This window comes from Nipponia nippon, unplaced genomic scaffold (assembly GCF_047370975.1).
Source record: "Nipponia nippon isolate SJK-2023a ecotype South Korea unplaced genomic scaffold, ASM4737097v1 scaffold_9, whole genome shotgun sequence".
Lineage (NCBI taxonomy): Eukaryota > Metazoa > Chordata > Aves > Pelecaniformes > Threskiornithidae > Nipponia > Nipponia nippon.
The window spans coordinates 17,422,703-17,438,277 of NW_028262413.1; the positions used below are offsets into that span (position 1 = coordinate 17,422,703).

Genomic DNA, 15,575 nt, shown 5'->3' on the forward strand with positions numbered 1-15,575 from the left:
ATCTCCTTACCTGTCAGTGAGGGGCGTGATAACCAGACGGCCACTGTTTCCCAGATATTCATAGCCATAGATAAATTCAGCATTGACAGCTCTGATGTACAGGTCCCCCCTCATCCAGTAGTATCTAATGATGAGTGAACATGACATCAGAAAGATAAACACTGGCTGGCAGACAATACAGCAGCTCATAAGACTGCAGCCTTCAGGTTTGGAGACCTGCATGTCATGGGATTTCCCTCTCGAGAGAAGAAAGGATAAGGTAACACAACAGGGTGGGCAGGAGTTCTCACAGGACCTGAAATTGGGTGTTATATCAAGCATTGCACTCCTTGGGCAGGAGCATGGCCTTTCACAGAGAGGCTGTGAAACACCATGGTATGGCTTAGTCTATATTGCCAAAGTGGATGCCATCAAAACTAGGTCTGTCTCAGATGCCTTAGGACTGGCATCCTTAGCAGACTTCAATCCCTCTTCTCACAGGGATGTTAGAGGTGACTAAGGAATATGGCTTACAGACTATGCAAACTCTTGTTTCCATTTGTCATGGACATGGCTGATGGGTAAGGGGAATGAAGACTGGCCAGGGAAGCCAGGTGAAGTTCAACAGCTGTGGTCTCTACCTGAGCTGGGAGATCCACTCAAAGTCATTCGTGCTTGTCACATTCTCCTCAATCAGCTTTGCTGCAACATCCTTGGCGTGGACCTCAATCACAATAAGAGCTGACAACACTGCTCGCTGCATCTTTGTCAATTTTCCACGGACCAGGGCAACCAAATTGCCCAGCTGGGTAAGGAAAAGAAAGTACTCTGAAGCAATCCATATCCCAAAGACCCAGGCTGTACTAACACAATGCAGTCAAACTTATGGCATGCTAAGTCCAGATCGTAGGCTGTGTCCAGGCAACTTTTGCCGGCTCTTCTCTTGCCCGAGATACAAATGACTGTTCAGAAAGCAAATACTGCTTAGGGCTGGCTCAGAGCTGACTTCTGCCTACACCATTACCATGTTCAGGTGAAAAGAAAAAGTTAGAGCCACCATGAGGCCCAGAGCTGAGGACACCATATCTCCCAGGTATTAGGTGTGATCAGATGCATGGAACAGATATGAAGGATGCAGTTTCACTTTGATTTCTACTGTCCAGCACTTCAGTTCTCCCCCACCTTTAACTTCTTGGGTGACCCTGGAGAAGTTATCTTTCACCCTCTTTCTGTCTTCACGTAATCATCATATTATCAGTCCTGTACATTATTTGAGTTTTATGATGATAAATATCCTAATGATTAAGATAACCTGGTTTTTTTACCTGGTTTTGAGCTGTGCTATGCAGAACTGCATCTCTGTTTCTCCTACAGTATTGTCCTGGCTGTATTTATAAGTTATCTAAGGTCTGATGATTGAAAAGTCTCCATCTGGCAAAGTCTCACCCTTTCATTCATTTTCATACCTGAGTACTCAGCTGTGGGAAAAGCCTGCTGGACAAATCTCCAGCTTCCAGAGCTTCAGACACTTCCTTTGTCCAGAAAATCTGGCAGCCAGCAATGACCACTTGGCCAGGCCACTGCAAGACCCATGTAGTGCGTGGAGTCTTAAATAAGAAGAAGAAGAAAAAAGGTGGTAAGACAATGATTTTTTTTTTTTTAATTATTTCTATGCCTCCCTGCTCTGAGATGAATCCGTGAGACCCAAAAGAATGTTTCCCCTCCTCTGTCCTAACTTTCCTAGTTGCAAATTTTCAGACTGAGTAGAAAACAGTAACAGAAATATCTGAGGCCTTCTCTTTTTTCAGCCTTTCTCCCTCCCTAGACCCAAACAAATAAAAATTTTGATTTTCTACCAGCATAACTTTTACACAGAAACCAGAGCCCAGATGCATCCCCTGATGCATTGACTGAAATCAATAGTTCACCGTGCCTTGGTTGCCTTTACCAGAATACTGTGTGAGACATGAGAGCTGAAGAAGACAAAAGAGGGTAGATCCTTATAAAGAGGAAGTTGTCTGGAGAGGGGAATAGAAACGGATTCACACAGGGTTGTTCCATGATATTGGGAAGTGTTCTGTGGCTGTTAAGTGAGTGTGCAGGGTTTGCGTTCTTCCGGACCATTAACTACTCGCTCAACTGTGCATTCTGCAGTTGACCCCCACACAGATGGATTAAAAGTTGTATTTTAAAACTAGCAGAATATCACAAATTCATCAGCCCCATCACTGCTGACCTCTATGGCAAGCCTGGAACCAAGACATCAGAGACCTGCCAGCCTGTGATAAAACACTTACCTCTGGATAAACACCAATTGATCTTTCTATGTTGTCCCGTACACTGGCCTTCATGGATTTCTCAACTTCCAGCAGCCAGTCTTCCACATTGTCAGTGGGATAGATGGGAACAAACAGCTTCACCTCTTCTCCTTCAGCAGAGTACATGTGTGTGATCTGTAGGTCCTCCTGGAACAGTAGCTAATGGAAGAAGCACAACAGGAGACATGAATGGAGGATTTCCTTTCTATCCCTGCCTTCTTACCACTGGGGGAGAGCCAGGCTGCAGTGGTCTACGCTCATTATAAATCTGGTGCTGAACTTGGTTGTCAATAGTGATAATAAAGTGTGCAGCAGGTGTGTAAAATGACCTCTCCAAAAAATGAAGGATGATTGTATGAAAACAAGAGATTCACATCGCTGGTTTAACTTGAGTGAAGCAAATCAAATTATAGGTAGGATGAACATTTCTCGTTGCCTGTCTAGGATTCAACCCCTTGATTCCTGTCCAATTCTGTAGATGCAAATCAATTCCCTTGAGGTCAGGGTGCCTGGTTTTAAGAGTAAAATTTTAACAGCTTATCCAGTGCCCCAGCATATCACTGAAAGTCCCCTTATTTATTCCAATGGCTTTGCACCAGGTTTCCAGTTCAATTTCCTTTCTATTTTCCCAAGCTAATGACTAGAAGATTGGTTTTAGTGTCTGAGTATTGTGGTGGTGCGAGCTGTGACTAGCCATGGAGTCTGAAGTCTATTAGGAATAATGAAGAGGAAAAATAGCTGGGTTAACCCCAGCTCGTAAGTAGGGATGAAGGCAGAAACTTAATTCAGTTCAGGCTTGTTCACTCCTTGTCCCTCCTGAGGCTGTCAGCAAGAGTGGGATTCCATCCTAACCAGGTGCCTGCGAGCAGACAGCTAAGTCAGCTGTTTCTCTTGGCCTCCACGGTGGGATGGACAGACATCTCCAGAGGGAGCGTCTTCTCCTCCTAAGATGGGTATCTAAGTCAATTTCTGTAAGTCGCCCTTTGTGGATGCCTACTTTTCCCTCATTGTCTAAAAAGTAATTGAGGGTGCCCAGTTCATAGGCAGATGTCTGGCTTTGAAATGTCTAAACTGAGGTTGCTTGAATCCCACACCAGGGCAGGCAGCACCTTGCAATGTGTACGTACAGTTACAGGTTCCCAGGAGATACATTTCCACACAGCAGAATGTGAACACTCCTCCAGATGTCAGCATGCCTCCAAGTTCCCATGACACCAGCTTCCCAAAGGTGGGCCAAGCCACCAGGGTGCTTGCTATGCCTACCTGTGCAATGTTCTCAAAGCATTTGCGGAGGTGGGGTTGTACAGCAGTGGGGTCTTTTGTCTGAGACAGTATTTCCAGCAGCTCATCATCTGACAGGAAGTAGAACCTAGAAACACAGAGCAAGGCATGAGGGGAAGCTCCATTTATTGTAGCATCAGGGGCTAAGCCCTGGCCAGATGACGAACAAGCCTATTGCTAGAGACATTGTTTCTGACTGCCCACTGATTTCTTTGTGCAGGAGAGTAGCAGCCACAGTCCAGCCATCTACCTTTCTGTAGAGAAAGACTTCTCCATCTGCAGAAGTCAGTTATTCCCATGCAAAGTGGGTTTAAATGAGTATCAAATAATAGAAGTATTCCTTCAGAAATAAGTGACAGAGTTACATGGAGGTTTTAATTTCACCCCACCCTTTCTAGACAAATCATGAGGCACAGATATGCAATGATGCTACCAGACTGCCCTTAACTCATAACATTTGTGTCTGCCTGTTTTCTCCCCATCAGATGGCAGCATTGAAAGGCGTAGCCTTGCTTATGTTTGCGATCTCATGACAATATCCTAAGCTTAGATTGTTTTGCTCTTTGTTGGCAGAGTGAACTGGAGTGAGTGTCTGCTTTCATGTTTTCTGAAGTAGGGAGTGTGATCCAGCCCACTGAAATTTGGGGTTACCTCGGAAAAGTGCCTCTCTTCGTCTCCAGATATTCACTCAGCCCTTTTTGCACAAGTTCGAGTAGTTTGTTACATTTTCGCAGGTTCTCTAGTAGCGTAGGATCAGGGCACAAAGAAATCACCTATAAACAGAATGGAGAACAGAGGAAGCATCAGTATTCTGAGCATGTGGGAGATAAGGCAGTGGAGATAATTGGGTTGCCCAGTGATGTTACTGATAGGATTTAAATGACTCATTCACAGGAGTACTTTCACAGGGATCTGGAGAGGTGTGAGCTTTGTGGGCAAGGAGGGGAAACAGCACTTATGGATGTGACAACCACATTTCTGGGTTCCCCTAAATACCAACATTCGTAACATGGAATACGAGTGGTGATAGAATCCTGGGCAGCGGAGACTGGAGAACAGAAGAATGCAGAGCACTGCTACCAGGACACAGAAACAGGTGAAAACAATGGCTCTAAACAATTTACAGAGTCAGGCTTGAGGAAGAATCGAAGGACTGATCTTATGGATTAGTATTATAGCATGGCTGATTACAAGAGTCATAGGAGGTAGGGAGCCTGTGTGCTGAGGAGAAGGTATCTGGTGGGGTGGACAGCTTGGTCCAAGCCATCACAGGGAATGACTCTGTTTGGACACCAGAACAAAAGGCAGTTTTTGGACTGCCTTGGAACAAAAGTTCCAAGAGCAGAAACCTAGCACACTGCCTGCATGGTTTGTACAGTGCTGCTCATGCCCATGTCGTTACAAAACGCAATGACTCAAAGGCAGTCCTTGTGTGAGCACAGCTCCAAGGAGTTTGGGATACCTGCACTGGCTTTCATCAAGGCACACACCTGAGGGTTTTCGTTAGCATTCTTCATGATGTTCCTCCAGTCCCTATCCATGGCCTGGTAGTGCTGGCTTTCCAATGGGAGCTGTCTTTTGATGTCCTCTGACCTAAAGATGGGCTCCAAGTAGAGCCAAGAGTGCTGGCAGTTCAGCCATTCCTCTAGGACATCCTAGTTGGAAGCAAGAAGAGCATATCAGGACACCATGCTATGAACCTGTTCAACAAAATCATTCAAACTGTGCACCAGAATGGGTTTAAAAAAAAAGAAAAAAGAAAAAAAAAAAAAAGAGGTGATGCTTCACTTAGACCTTCCTTAATTCTAAAATCTACCTGCAGTGTCAGGAAGTGGAATTTCTTTCTCAAGTAATTAACAATTTCCAAGCAATCCCCTTTGCTAACTGTTGTCAGCAGGCATCAGAATCAACACCCACTAGTTTAATGGGGGGTAGTTTAGAAATACGTGCAAGCCAGTACTAAAGCTCAAAGGGATTTTGTGGTGCTAGGTCAAATTTCTGCGGCTAGTGTTTCTGTATTTTACAGAAGATAGCACAATGTCAGCACACAGTAAGATAGGGATTTTATGTTGTGAAAAGAGCTTTTTTGGGGAAGAAGAATGACAAATAAAATAGGCCGAACTCTCCAATTCTGTCATATCCTCTCTTCTGCCTGATGTACCTCAGCCCCAGACTTGCCTACAGAATAATCCATGAAAAGACCTTCGAACAACACTCTGAATGAAGAGAAATGAATGAAAAGTTAAATATTTAAGTTAGACACCAGACAGGAGTCCCTGTTTGTCAGTCATTCAAAGGAGCAAGAGCATTAGGTTGGAAGAACATCCTCCTCCTCCATTTTCAGGCATGGGAGATTGGAAGGTATGGGGAACGTGCTGAACATTGCAAAGCAGCTCAAGTGTTTGACTCCCTTTCAGACTGCCTTAGTCACACGGTGCTATCTACTGTTCCCTGAACACAGGCAGCCACTTGACCTAGCAAGAGGTGGGGTTTCCAGTAATACAAACAATGGTGTTTGCCATACTCCATCAGCTAACCCTGATAAGCCACTTCCTAGAAGCAGATTCATGGGCCTTTAGTGACAGGGACGAATGCAATCAAAAGAAGGGGTAGGAAAGGCAGGGTGAAAACATGGAAAACATGACAGCCAAAACCACACAGCAAATAACTGAATTTTCCTATGTCACCTACTGCCTTAGGACTTAGTGTAGCATTTCTATATCCTCATGAGACAAGGCTAGCACTCTGGCAGCCCATGGCCCAAGCACACGCAGATGGTAAGCACCAATAAACAGAATAAGGCAGTTATGAATAACAGATAACAATGGTGCCATGCACCAAACACCAGCATTTACACAGCGTTCTCCAGCCAGAAACTTGTATTGGAATTTTTCTCCTGCAGCAAAATGCTGTTCTGCTGGCTGAGTCCTGCTGGGTGCTGAGCATTCAGGCTCTGGTCCGATGAAGAAGTGCTGGCACAGTCTGCCATATCCTACTCCAAACAGCAGTCTTCCATGTGCTTTCCTACACTGAGATGTGAATGATTAGCATGGATTTCACAGGCCCTGTAAGAACCTGTAAGGTCCACTTAGTATAATATGATTAGAGACGCTAGTAGGACTATTCACAGCAATGGGAGAGTCCTGGCCCCTCCAAAAAGTGTTGCAATAGGCAGCACAAGAGCTGGAATTTCATCACTGCTGTTTGCAGAATAAGGGTCTGCGTTTATCCCCTCTTTTACTAGAGTCAGAGGGCTTCGACAGGCCCTCTTCCTCCCTAAAGACTGATATTCTCTTGATTGTTGTCCTCCTAGTTCCCTAGCAGCAACTGCACAGTGTCCATGTTCAAGCATGGCAGCACAGCCCAGCTGCCTGCCTGTGTCCAGGTAAGAAACCAATACCTGTGTCATCTTCAGCTTATTTTCCCATGTGTTCATCCTTTCCTCAAAAGGTTTCTTGAATGGTGAAAAGGACATGCTCTGAATCATGACAATGTGATCATCTAGGAGCTGAGAAGCTTCATCAGTGTTTTTCAGAATAAAGGTATCTGTGTCTTTGTAAAGCATCACAGTAAACAAAATGGAGTTCCACTCACTCTCCATCTTGTTGAGTGCCTGGAACAAAGGGACAAGCAATTTAATTTTCAGATACAACCTGTGCAATGGTTATCACAGCTTCCACAACTCTTGTAATGCCCCTCTCTAGCAAGTGACAGATTTTTGCTCTTGGATTCCACTGGGAACTGCAGCTGTGTATTTAATGCATGACACACTCAGCAACAGCACGTTTCCTCTGCATTGCCCATGGACTCAACACCTCAACACTGTTCTGAAAGGAACACCTTTAGGGGAAAAAAGGGCAATTTCATCTCCAGGCCAGTTTATGCTACTAGATGTGCAGAGGCTGCCAGCAAAGTGTCTGTTAATGATTACGGTTAATGATGGCTTTGTGAAAGGGGTAGCTATCCATTGGGAACTCGCCTGCAATTTCAGAGAACAAAAGCTGTCAGAAGGTAATGACTTTCCATCAAGACCATGTTAGGTCACATGTGAACTGGTGAACTGAAGCTGAAAGACTATCTAACCTATGAATCTCCAGAGCCACCAAGTCTTCCCTGCACTTTTACTGTGTTAAAGGGTTTGCCACCTCCGTTTCCAGTCACAGCTAATTTCCCTGACATAATGGCAAATAATTTTGAATGGCAGAATGCAGACAATCAATTTATTTTAACTTAAACAGTCACTAATCCCACAGTGAGGTGTGAGACCCAACCAGTGGATCAGCATAACCATCAGGTAGTGCTGTTATGCTACAACTGAAATTCTACGCAAGGCGAAATGACTTATTCTAGTGTGTGAACTCAGTTGCGTGGCCATTGCTCCCCTCTCTAAGGGCAGCAGCCTTTTTACTTATGCTGCAGAATGTGTCTAATGCTCTGGGACAACAGGAACATCACCCAAGGCAGTGACTGCCTGGTCAATAAACGTATTTGAGAAGCAACCAAAGACACAGCAAGTCCCTCTCTCCTCACATTCTCAATGGCGTATTCCTTGCCAGCTATCTCAGCTACTTTGGTAATACTCTCGATATGGTCCAGCAGGTTCATGTCCAAGCAGTGACCAACTGTCAGATTGGGTTCTAGCTTGATATTGATGTTAATAGCTTCTGACAGCATCTCCCAGTGCCGGCTTCTCATACCAGGATTGCGCAGCCCTTGAATTAAGGGGACGTATAGTCTGAATTCATCAATCTTGTCTCGAAACTCCATTGCCACACCCTGGCAGGCTTTCAGGGAGAAAAACAGAAGAACGTCAGCAACAACAGTGTGTGAGGAGATTGCCTTAAGGAACTTCCTAGAAGTTGTCTAAAGCTTGATGTGCTTGCAGACGCATGATATGGGGTAGGTAAGCAGCAGGAGAGCGCCCTGGAAAATGCAGGCTGAAATAATGAGGACACAAAGGCTCTCTCTACATGGCTACTAAGCAAGGATTCAAGCCCACTTCCAGAAGCAGATCTGCCTGTTAGCCAAAAGTCTGTTACAGGCAAGTCCATGCTAAGCAGAAGTGTGCCTTAGCCTAAAGCTCACCGGAAGACAAGAAGCAAACAAATTTAGTTCCTTAATATGGGCCCAAGCATGATGAAGCCCCATCTGCCAACAGATATTTTAGAAGCTCTGGTCATCGTTCCAAGATCTTCACTTCCTTAACAAGATTGTGTTGCAAGTTATCTCACACCCCAGCTCAGACCATCCTAAATAGAAGACAGACACTATACATAGGAGCTAGAAGTAGGCTAGGATCACAGCCAGCTATGGAAATGGAAAGCGTGCAGGAGAGACCCTGCCAGCCTATGGCCACACTACAGCCAAAGGTACTTCTGCCTCATAGGAAGGACAAGGTCAAGGAAAAGGCTTTGCTCTCTGGGGGCATCCTGAAAGCCCACGTCTCTGCACTGTTCACATCCTGCCCTTTTTCAGCTTGTGCTATTGCGAGTAAAGCAATGGGCAGGCAAAGAATATGGGACTTGCTTCCTTTCCAAAATCTGTCTACAGCATCTGCCTCCTTTTATTGCACCTGACATGGCTGCACTGCACTCACAGCAAGGATGTGACCACCTCACACTCCCTGCTGCGAGGTATGCAAAGACAAGGCAGACTCAAGGACGAAGCATATATTTTACCAGGTGCCAGCGAATATTGCAATGAACATGAGCAGGTATTCTTAGTATTTCTGTTTACCATAATGATTCATAGTTACTCACGCATCCACTCATCACCTCCTCCATTGGGGCTGATTCATGGCATTGTTTAAGAGCGAGTTCAAGTAAAAAAGGATGAATCAAAAATCTCCCACTGCAAAATATATTTCAATCTAAGCCATCTGGCAGGAGATTTTCGAATCAGCTCTAAAGAATGACCAACGCATCTCTGAGAATCATGGAATGGGAAGTTAAGCTACAACTGAAGTCTCAATTCCAGCTTTACTAGGAGCCATGATTAAAAGACCTTCACGTGAATTGCAAGGGCTGGATGCGATCATCTAAACTTCATACACATTCAGGCAGGAAGGAAAACAGTTATTACATTCCACAGATAATTTCCAGATTTTGCAATTTCATTTTATTCATAACAAAATCAAGATCTCTTCTGGTTTTCTATTAAATTCATTGGCCAATAGAGAAGGTAAGATTGGCCCAGAAAACAGCACCTGGAAGACATAGATTCAAGTTCCTTTGCTGCCTGACTTGCGTAAGGGCTTAAACCCACATGTCTAGCCACTGGGCTACATAGTAATCCTCTATGACTAGTGTGGATTATTTTACTTTATATAAATAAAAATTAACAGCAACATAAGAGGGTGGCTTTCATTTCAGCACTATCTTGGGAATTAGGTATAAAAGGGATTTGCAGCCTGGTTGTTTCCATGCCAAACTGGTACTTCAAGCAGCAAACTGGCATCTAGATGTGAATCATCATAGTTCCAGAAAAAAAGTGGAAAATAACTTTGCTAGCATTTTCTCAGCTGGCTCTAATACACACAACACATCCACATGACATGCTGACAATCCCTGTTCAGAGCACTCTGTGACATTCCTCACATCAAAATGCTGATACGCACCAACTTCCTTTCCCCAGACTACTTATCTACCTGGTGAATCCTTGAACTGCTTCACGCATCTCTGCATTGTCTTAAAAGAGTCACTGACATTCTTTTCTAGCTGCTCAGCCTCAATTTCCATGAGAGGATCACTCATCCAGCTCTCATACCACCGCATCCAGTCTGACACTGTAGTCCAGAGATCGTAGTATGGCTGGAAGTCCTTAACCATCCTGGATAGCTTACTGTACTTTGGAAAGAGAGAAAAAGCAAGCATAAGCAACAAGTGTATTCTCCTCTGGATGACAGCTTGCATGTCAAAAGGCCAAAAAAGGCACAATTCTTTTTTGAATCCCAAGCAAGCAATGAGAAAACGTGTACTTCAAGAGGATATATCAGACTACCTTCTCCTGGGACCACAATATAGATTCCAAGAGAGAGCAACTAGCAGAGCTGGGCTTTACGCATTCAGGCCAAAATGCATCCAGTGGAGCTGTGCCTGCATCATGTGTCTGGCATGGAAAGCACTCTCTCCGCTTGCTTCTACAAATGCTCTGCTGCAGAATGAGGAGATTTTGATGGGCAGTCCACACACAATCAGTGAAAGCACACACTGCACATCATATTGAAACTTGGCTCCTTACAGTGAAAGAGAAGTAACCATAGACTGAGATGCAGGAAAAGATCACGTGAACTCCACTTCTACTCCGCAGCCAGACTAGGCTGGACGTGGATGACAATGATTCATTGGCAGCTGAACAGCTACAGGCAAAATGAGTGTTTGCAACTACATAAACTGTTGCCTTAGGAGAATATGCTACACTCGGAGCCCAGCCAGCTGCCTGCACAGCACTATGCAACCACTCTCATTCACGTCTATATAACTGCAGTAACAGTCTTACAGAAATTGATGCATCTTAACTGCTGCTTCAAGACCTTCCCCATCCAACTCCTCCTCATTAACATCACTCAGATCCGAGTGTGGGCACCCAAAGTCTCTCACAGAAGTGGCAATATCAGGCCCATGAACAGCCCTCCACATTCACCTGGGATTAGCTCTTCTGCAGCACAGTGGAGTGACGGAGCAGTGTGGTCACTCTACAGGACCGTGGAGCAGTTCATCAGATTGTCCTCGTTTCGGCTGTGATAGAGTCAATTTTTTTTTCCTAGTAGCTGGTATAGTGCTGCGTTTTGAATTTAGTATGAGAATAATGTTGATACACTGATGTTTTAGTTGTGGCTAAGTAGTGCTTACACTAGTCAAGGACTTTTCAGCTTCTCATGTCCTGCCAGTGAGAAGCTGGGAGGGGGCACAGCCAGGACAGCTGACACAAACTGGCCAAAGTGCTAGTCCATAGCGTATGACGTCATGCTCAGTACGTGAACGGGGGGGAGTTGGTCAAGGGGGGGGACGGCTGCTCAGGAACTGGCTGGGCGTTGGTCGGTGGGTAGTGAGAAATTGCATTGTGCATCACTTATTCTGTATATTCTTTAATCATTATTATTATTTTCCCTTCCTTTTCTGTCCTGTTAAACTGTGTTTATCTCAACCCACGAATTTTACTTTTTTTTTTCTTTTCCTTTTTTTTTTTTCCCGATTCTCTCCCCCATCCCACTGAGCGCGGGGGAGCGAGCGAGCGAACGGCTGTTTAGCTGCCTGCCGGGTTAAACCACAACACAGATAAACTGAAAGGACATGAAGGATTCCTTCCTGAGGAACTGTGTCTCATTATTTGCTCTACTTATCACCTAGAAGGCCCAAAGATTAGGGTCCTGTAGGTACAGGATCTGACACTTACATTAGTAACTTTCATCCCAAAGATTCTTTCCCTGTTGTTGTAGAGAATTGCCAAATTCTGAAGCTCCTTCAGCTGCTTCCTGACGTTCCTTGCTTTGTTAACCAACTCAGGAGCTTGGTTAACGTCTGTCTGGATGGAAAATCCACCTACAGTCAGCTGGAAGAGAAAAGGCAGGCATGAGGTGTGGCTCTGAAGCCGAGTGCTGCCTCTGGAGATCTCAGCTTCCTGGTGTGCTCGTTGTTACATTAAAAAGCAAGATTTTTATGCTCACAATTTCACCTCCCCTAATCCAATTCCACTTCTGTTTAGACCACAATGAAAGTGGTGAGGAGGAGCAATAACCACTGGTCAGCTGGTTGAAAGTGCAAATGTGATGACCAGCAGCTTTTCATCTTTGTGACAATAGTTAATCCCTGAGGAGTAGGAGCAACGACTCTGTGCCCAAATTTCTTGCTACTGAATTTATACTGTCATTAGTTATGGAATCAGTGAAATAAAAATGATAGCTCTACTAGGTCACTCAGTTTGTTTCCAAGAATTGTTTAACAACACATGTCCAGAGCCTCTCTAATAACTTTTCTGGTTTGTTTTGGTGGTTTGGTTTTATTTGTTTGTTTGTTTTGGGTAGTTTTTTTTTTTTTTTTTAATCCAGTGTTGCAGTAGTATTATTTTGGGAGGCTATTTCCAAGATGATCTAGGTCACTGATTACAGCCTTTCCGATATGGCACTTTTTTTCTGTATTTAAGAGTTTCTGGTGAAAAATAAAATTCAAACTATTTCAGTAGAAACCAGGGGTATCTCAGCTCCAAAACTCTGCTATTGTTTCAGGGTCTTTCACACGAGATGAGCTCCACAACTGACTGCTGTATTTTTCCCCCTTGATGGCAGTGCATCATGGGAGATGCTCTGCAGGGAACTGAATACAAAGAAGAAAAAGGAGGTGCATGTGTTGCCCAAGCACCAAGAATCAGAATATTGTATCTCAATTAACACCTTCCCAGTGAAAAATCAGTATTTCTGCAGAGAGTATTGTCTTTCACACAAAAATGAAACTCAATCAAAAGACCAACTTCCTATAAAAAAATGGGGGGGGGGAGGGGTTTTGTGATAATTTTTGGTCCAACATTGACCTAAAAACTCATCTGACTAAAATCTCATCTGAAAGTTTCCCACCTGGCTGACCACAAGAGCTTCAAGGCCCCCTTCTCTGGACAGTTTATTGTCAGGGGCTTAATACCTGCATCTCTTCCAGTTTGTCCTGAAAGCCATTCTGATCTATGAGCTGGATTTTGCAAAATTTGTCTTCATCCTCCAGGTGCTGGAGCCGAACGGACTCAGTTTGCACAGTTATTTTCAGCGGCCAGTAACTTGCAGCCCACCTGCACTCACATGATATAACAAAACAAATTAAAAAAAAAAAAAGGCAGGGAGAGAGAGAGAAGCTTTTTGAGCATATGTTTGAATGCTGAAAATAACAGAATGAGAAAGCCAACTCCCACCAAACAAGGAAGCTTTACAACAAGAGAAACACATGTGGTTTCAACAAAACGTTTTTCTCCAGCTTGTCTTGTTGATATGCAGTCCTTGTGACTAGGCTATTCAATTGGAGAGGGCTGGGGAGAAGTGGAGGGCCTTTTTAAAAGAAACAAATCCAGTATGTTGCTGAAAAGCTAGGAGACAGCAAAATAACAGTTGGCATCCAGAGGGAATGTCTGTCTTTGAATGTATTCACAAGGAACTAAAAAAAATGGGGTCAGAGTCTTGGCTTGTGGCTTTTCAGGGCTACTGAAAAAGCCAGTCTCCTGTTAAGCAGGGCAGTGAGGGGCCGGGGTAACCCAGATACAGTGAAGCTCTGGATAGCAAGGCTTCTGCAGAGTGCCCTGGGGAGCGCAATGCAGATACAGGAAAGGCTGCACAAAGTGGCTGCTCATGCCAAGGCAGGTTTCTTCGCTCTTGCTCAGCCATAGCCCACCCATTACTCAATTTGGACTTGTTAGCCTGTGTGCAATGCCAGATGCAAGCTTTGCAGCATTACGCTCGAAGTCACGCCCCTCCCAGCACCTGGGGATGCAGCTATCTCCTACTAGTTCTGCATGTGCCCGGTCTGGTCAGTGGACATACAGCTACATCTGTGCTAAGCTGTCGCAGAGCTGAGCTGCTTTCCTGCAGCTTCTGTGGGGCTTCTGCACTGTGCATCCCACGTTCCTAGTTTCAGAAGCACTCTGCAGAGACTCACTCGGGTTGCAGACATGCCGGGCCAAGTCCATGTCATATGAGAGGTGCTTCCAGGGCTGAACTGACTTTAGAAGCTGTGTAGCTGTGTTTGTGAGCCAATTCTGCTACTGGGGAATAGTCAGGCCCCAATCTGAATGACATAGCCAAGGATAAAGCTAAGAGGAGACTGCATGGAAAAGAAATGCAGTAATAATACAGGGTTCATATTCCTTTCTAGTCCAACAAAAAACCTGGGAGTGTTCCTACCTTGGAAGTGTTCATTCAGTTTCAGACACAGACCAAACTGTGCACTTTGAGACCTTGCAAATGTCCCCAAAAAAACCAAGAGAAAAGAGCTTTAATACATTAAACAGGTTAATAGCTACCAGTTTGCCTTGCCCCAGGCCAGAAGGCAGCATGAACCCACACTTCTTCTCTATAAACTTCATTTCAAGAATTCAGTGCTCATATAGCCTGAGAGGCACTTAAAATTTCTGCTGGAGCCCTTGATAGACACATAGCCCCTGAAGCACTGAGAATGGTAATTGCTGCAAAGTGTCCCACTTTGACAGCAGGAGAAATGCCTTGTGCGCACTTGTCATTGAAATCTTCTTCGGTAAGATTGTAAAGGAATTCCTCCATGACCTTGTAATCTTCCATGACTTCACGAATCAGTTCCTGCACAGGGTGAGAGAAAGAGACAAAAAATAGACACCTTTAGACCATACTGATTCCAACTCTCTGGTGTATACCTCATTTTCATGAGGTGCCTTTGAAGGGTGTTAGTCACACAAGCTTAATGTGATGTAGGCTGCTTCTCTGCTCTGTGAACAGTCGGAATGGATTTACAACCCCTTGTTCTGCGAATGATCATGCCATCATCGCCCTCTGTTCTGTATGAATGAAAAGAAGTGTGACCTAGTGGATAAAGTGCTGGACAGAAAATGAGTGTTTTGGGTTATCCTCCAGGTTCTTTCCTTGGCATGGACAAGTCAGCTTACAGCTTGATGCCTTTGTTCCCCATTTGTTCAGCTGGGAGAAGACCTACACTTCAAATAACTTTGAAATAACTCAGCACTAGAACGTCCTATTAGAAGAAATACATTAACAGCAATATGAGCATTTGGTAGCAGAAATATTTTCTTGAAAACAACAATTTTTAGAAGACAGCTATTCAGTACACAAATGCAGAATGGATCATGAAGGTAGCAAAAAGCATACATAAGTCTTTTAGGCAAGATTTTTAACTGCTATTTTGTTTTGCATAGATATTTATATTCATGATATGTCTATTTAAAAATACAAATCTTAGGAATTATAAAGATACAAAGCCAAGAATCTTATGCCATTGCATGCACAGACATCCAAGCAAAAAAAATTGGAGCTCT

The 15,575-nt window shown here is 44.3% G+C and overlaps 1 protein-coding gene across 1 annotated transcript in view; it reads right to left on the reverse strand.

Annotated features, from left to right (window-relative positions):
• The window catches only part of DNAH1 (dynein axonemal heavy chain 1), a 78,121-nt gene that overhangs the window by 41,087 nt on the left and 21,459 nt on the right, over window positions 1-15,575 (reverse strand). Inside the window, exons 16-28 of the mRNA XM_087745184.1 lie at window positions 14,783-14,865; window positions 13,211-13,352; window positions 11,973-12,128; window positions 10,225-10,423; window positions 8,109-8,362; window positions 6,979-7,191; window positions 5,069-5,233; window positions 4,230-4,351; window positions 3,561-3,666; window positions 2,277-2,456; window positions 1,446-1,586; window positions 621-784; window positions 11-124 (exon numbers count right to left, since the gene is read on the reverse strand). Coding sequence (XP_087601310.1) covers window positions 11-124; window positions 621-784; window positions 1,446-1,586; window positions 2,277-2,456; window positions 3,561-3,666; window positions 4,230-4,351; window positions 5,069-5,233; window positions 6,979-7,191; window positions 8,109-8,362; window positions 10,225-10,423; window positions 11,973-12,128; window positions 13,211-13,352; window positions 14,783-14,865 — 2,039 coding nt within the window. The remainder of the gene's footprint in view (window positions 1-10; window positions 125-620; window positions 785-1,445; window positions 1,587-2,276; window positions 2,457-3,560; window positions 3,667-4,229; window positions 4,352-5,068; window positions 5,234-6,978; window positions 7,192-8,108; window positions 8,363-10,224; window positions 10,424-11,972; window positions 12,129-13,210; window positions 13,353-14,782; window positions 14,866-15,575) is intronic.